General features: G+C 62.0%; 1 protein-coding gene across 1 annotated transcript; it reads right to left on the reverse strand.

Moving 5' to 3' along the window:
- Positions 1-3,327: 3,327 nt before the first annotated feature.
- LOC121732662 lies at positions 3,328-5,006 on the reverse strand. Its single transcript, XM_042122620.1, has 2 exons — positions 4,039-5,006; positions 3,328-3,379 (listed from the first exon to the last, which is right to left on the reverse strand). The coding sequence occupies exons 1-2, from the start codon at positions 4,554-4,556 to the stop codon at positions 3,328-3,330; spliced, it is 570 nt and encodes a 189-aa protein (XP_041978554.1). The 5' UTR covers positions 4,557-5,006.

A 5,006-nucleotide genomic window follows, 5' to 3' on the forward strand; every position in this document is an offset into this window, starting at 1 on the left:
ACCTACCGTGGTCCATGGGGCCTCAGTACGAGGGGCGCTGGTGTTCGCTCCCCCTTGTGTCGCCTCCTGAGCAGCCATTGACGGCCGCTTTTTCTTCTTTCGGCCCTTTTTGGCCTTGGGCGCCTCGGGCGCGGCCGGGGCCTCTTGTGGGGCCTCTGTGGCGACAGGCTGCCGCGTCTTCTTTTGGGCCGGTTTCCCCTTGGCTTTTGGCTTCGGGGTCCCCGGCGTCTGCTCCGGTATTACCTCCTCCGGTATTGCCTCTACACTCACGACAGCGGCTGGAGTAACACTCCCTACTCTGTCCGCCGCGAGCGGAGGTCGGAGCCGTGGCTCCGGTAAGAGCCGGCTTTCCAGACCGGCCAGCCGAGCGTTCAGCATGTTGCTGAAGGTCTCTACGTTAGAGCGAGAGACCTCAGACAACAGCTGGCGCATGTCCTGCTCGGCCGGCTTTGTCATCTGCTGACGTAGGCCCTCTACTTCTCTGCGCATAGACTCCACCTCCTGTTGAACCTTTTTTTTTTTTTTTTTTTTTTTTTTTTTTTTTTTTTTTTTTTTTTTTTTTTTTTTTTTTTTTTTTTTTAGGAGGGGAAATGCATTACGCATCCCCCGCCCCCTCGGGGGAAGGGGGCAGGGGTATGTGGGACTCCCTACACAGGTCTACCCACTAAAACCCCCCCAGCCCTTCGTCTCGCGCCTAGTGCGGGAGGGACGGGTACCGCGGAGCGACTACAACTCCGCCCCTCCCAGCGCGCAGCCGCAACCGGCACCTTCTTCCAGCGGCTTGAGCCGCGTACCTCACCGAGAGCCCCCCGGGCTATAGGGGGGCTGTCTTCTCGGGACCCTTTATGCGGGCGGGGATCCCCCGATCGCCGCCCACGGGTCTAGGCCTCCATCTCCATCGCGGCAGAGACGGGCGGAGCCCGCTTGCCCTTAGGCTTCGGCTTTTGCCGTGCCTTTTTAGACGGGGCCTTCTCTTCTCCGGGGACCGGCTTTTTAGCAGATGGGCATCTGCCCAGCACGTGCCCCCTTTCAGCTCTGCCAGCGGCCTCGCACAGGGAGCAGTTCGGCTCCGCTGCCCCGCACTCTGCCGCCTTGTGCCCCGGCTTCCCGCACCGGAAACATGTCCCACTACGGTCCACCGGGCACTGGCACTTGGCAGCCACGTGGCCGATGTCCTGGCAGCGGAAGCAGCGCGTTGGCCTCGCGGCCAGCAACGCCACTCTCGCCGACACCCAACCAATACGCAACCGCCCAGAGCTCGAGAGCTTCTTGGCGGCCGCGACTGGGAGGCGGACCCAACACGATCCGTCCCCCCGTGGCCCCTCTCTGATTGGCCCCGCCCGAACATCTCCGGTCTGGCACCCTCCATCCGATGCGACCGCCTCTACCACTTCTGCGGTCGTCACGGAGTCATCTAGGCCGGCGATGCGCATCTCCGCGCTTGCAACCGGCCGTCCGACCTTCACCCCTGGTGGCAGGACGGACCTCAGCCTCGCGGCAAAGGCGTCCGCCTTTTCTCTTGCGCCCTCGCCGGAAATCGCGAGGAGGCGCCCCCCGGTTCGGGCCCGACGGAAGCGGACTTGCGGAATGTCAAGTTCCGCGATGTTCACTGCCCGCCGGGCCGTCTCAAGCGCCTTGGCGTACGTCATACCCGCCTTCACGGCCGACTCTTCTATTGTGAGAGCGACGGCCGCAGTGGCGGGGACGCGAAGCCTTGGCTTTCTCTTCTTCTTTGGGGCGGCTGTAGTTGGTGTAGCCACCCCATTCTTCCTCTTGGCCCTGGGACCCACCGTGGTCCACGGGGCCTCAGTACGAGGGGAGCTGGTGTTCGCTTCCCCTTGTGTCGCTTCCAGAGCGGCCATCGACGGCCGCTTCTTCTTCCGGCCCTTTTTGGCCTTGGGCGCCTCGGGCGCGGCAGTGGCCTCTTGCGGGGCCGCTGCGGCGGCTGGCTGCCGTGTCTTCCTTGGGGCCGGCTTCCCCTTGGCCTTCTGCTTCGGGGGCTCCGGCGTCACATCCGGTGGAGCCTCTACACTCTCGACGGGAGCCGGCGTAATACTCCGGGCTCTGTCCGCCGCGAGCGGAGGGCGCAGTCGAGGCTCTGGAAGGAGCCGACTCTCCAGTCCAGCCAGCCGAGCGTTCAGCATGTTGCTGAACGTCTCCACGTTAGATCGAGAGACCTCAGACAACAGCTGGCGCATATCCTGCTCGGCCGGCTTCAACACCTGACGGCGTAGCTCCTCTAGCTCTTTGCGCAAAGACTCCACTTCATTCTGGAGCCGCGCATTCTGAGCCTCGAGGGCCTTCATCTCTTCGGTCGCTCCGCGGCTTCTCATTTCGGCGACGGTGGCGCGTATGTCGCTGACCGCCTCCTTGAGGAGCCGCTGGAACGTCCCCTTGAGGTTATTCGACTTCGCTGCGACCATGGAGATCGTTCCCAGCGAAGTCTCAACACATTGGGCCAGAGCGTGGTTGGTCTGCTCTGGCCTGTCTTCATCCATAGGGGCGGGGCTCGCGAGGAGCGAAGAGCGCATCTCTTGCGCCGCCCTGGCCGCCTCGGCCACCTCCTCCTCCGCCTGGAGTCGAAGGGCCTCCTCTTTCTCTCTGTTGAGATCGGCCTGCGCCTTCGCCAAGCCGACATATTGTCCGGTCGTTGGCGGGCGGCCGCGTCCTCTTTTGGGTTTGGGCACCGCTCCTTTACTGAGGGGCGGCGCCATGTCGTTATCAGAGCGCCTCTTCCGGCGCGTCAAATCCGAGAATGCGGGCAAGCCCTCGGAGTCCAGCGATATGCCAGACATCTCACTGGAGTCCGAGAGCCAGTCCTCGCTGTCATGTCCGTGTAAGTCACGTCCATGTTGGGAGACTCGACCGCGAGGGGAGTCTCTACCAATTTCGTCTTTTCCGGTACTTGGAGGCGGCATTTTCACGTCGCGTGTCAAAAGAACACGCGGCAGATCCTTGTCGCCTCTCAGTTTCTTCTTCTGCATCAACTTCAGCATCCGCTCAACGCCGTTAGGCTGCGGCTGACTGAAGTCGATGTCTTCGTCCGTTAGAAGCTCCGCTGCCGGCGCGGTAATGGGCGCCGGCTTCGGGCTGTCGCGCTTCTTCGCGCTGTCCCCTCCTCCTCCTAACGCAGCCAAGATGGCCCGCTGCCTCGCCGCCTTGGCGGCCTCCTCGTCCTTCCTTACCGCCTTAGCGGCCCCCTCATCCTTCCTCGTAATAAGTGGCCCCTCCGTATACGAGGGCCGGCCACCGTCCGAAGACGGCGCATGGGATTCTCCGGCTCCTGAGGAGCCGGGACCCACCCGGAGAATACTTGTCTTATTACGGTCACCCATACTTCAAAACTCCGACACCCCGGGTCGCGGGCCCGTTCGTCACACTGCGGGCGCAGCCAAACATACAGCAACAAGCACGCATACAAACACTCGCCCATACCGGCGTTCAGCCACCCCTCCCGTGTCACCGTGAAAACGCTCACGATGGCACGGGGGAGGTGCCCAGGGACACGACGTGGACGGACCGGTATCGCCCCCACCTCCTGTTGAACCTAACCTAACCTAACCTAACCTAACCTAACCTAACCTAACCTAACCTAACCTAACCTAACCTAACCTAACCTTTTTTTTTTTTTTTTTTTTTTTTTTTTTTTTTTTTTTTTTTTTGATGCGCAGGGGAAACCCGTCATGGGTCCCCCGGGTCGGGTATGTGCCTCAGTTAAGCTGAAGCACCCCGGGGGTATGTGAGACTCTTACTCACTAAAACCACCTGCGGTTGCCTTCAGCCGTATACGGAGGGATGTCCTGGATCTGTCTAACACAGGACTCCCTCCACGACCGGCCGGTCTACCTCAAAGGGACCGGACTTCCACCAAGTTAGGGAACGCTTAGGCAAACTAAAGCGTTCCCCTCGGCGCCGGGACTAGCTAAGCCGGGCAGGTACCCATCCTGACCCGGAGCCCCGTGGGACGAGAGTTATTGGAGGTTCGCATAGCGACGCCTCCGCACTCCCGTTCTACGCCGGCGGAGCGGAAGAGAGGACCTGTCATCCTCTCTATTCCGCTCCGCGGTCTCTTTCTGCGAGATGACATACTCGCAAAAAGAGACCGCCGCCTGCCAGGCCTCATCGCTCTCAAGCATGCAGCGCACCATGCTCGGGAGCGAGAGGTCCCCGCCTAGCACTGCCACAAGATCGTGGCGCTGCACGGCCCAGCGATCGCACACCTCGATGGTGTGCTGGGCCGTGTCCTCCGCAGCGCCACAGTCGTGGCAGGCTGGCGTAGGCTCCCTCCTGGCGACCTTACACAGGTACGCACCGAAACAACCGTGTCCGGTGAGCACCTGTGTAAGGCGGAAGGTGAGGGGTTTTCTCTTGCGACGCATCCACCCCGCAAGAACTGGACGCAGGGCCTCAGCAGTACGTTGACCGTACTGAGCCTGCGCCAGAACCTCACCCCACCTTCGAAGCAGCCATTCCTGCCCCAGCTTCCGCACCCGCGAAAGCTCCTCCCACGTCAGCGACTCACCAAGTGACCTCCTCTCTAAAGTGAAGAGGTGCATCTCGGCGAGCACCGGCGCCACGAGCTCCCACGGGGGATCTCCAGCCAGGGCAGTGGCTGCCACCCAGGAGACTGTACGGTAGCCCCGAATTACCCTCACCGCTATGACCCGCTGCGCCTTTCGCAGCTGGGCTTTGTTCCTTACGGTGAGGGAATCCGCCCAAATTGGGGCCCCGTACAGAGCTATACTCCGGCAAACCCCGGAGTATAGCCGCCTGCAGGCTTCGCTGGGCCCTCCTATGTTCGGAAGGAGCCGGCCCAGCGCTGATGCCGCCCTCACGACCTTCGGTCCCAACTGTTCGAAATGCGGACCGAAGGTCCACCTCCCGTCCAGGATGAGCCCAAGACATTTTAGTGTCGGGCTCACCCTGACCTCCGTCTCTCCAATCAGGAGTCGTGCACCCGGTGGGGGTCCTTTCCTCCCGGGCCCGCGGAAGAGCAGGGCTTCGGT

The sequence above is a fragment of the Aricia agestis genome, chromosome 12 (genome assembly GCF_905147365.1).
Source record: "Aricia agestis chromosome 12, ilAriAges1.1, whole genome shotgun sequence".
NCBI lineage: Eukaryota > Metazoa > Arthropoda > Insecta > Lepidoptera > Lycaenidae > Aricia > Aricia agestis.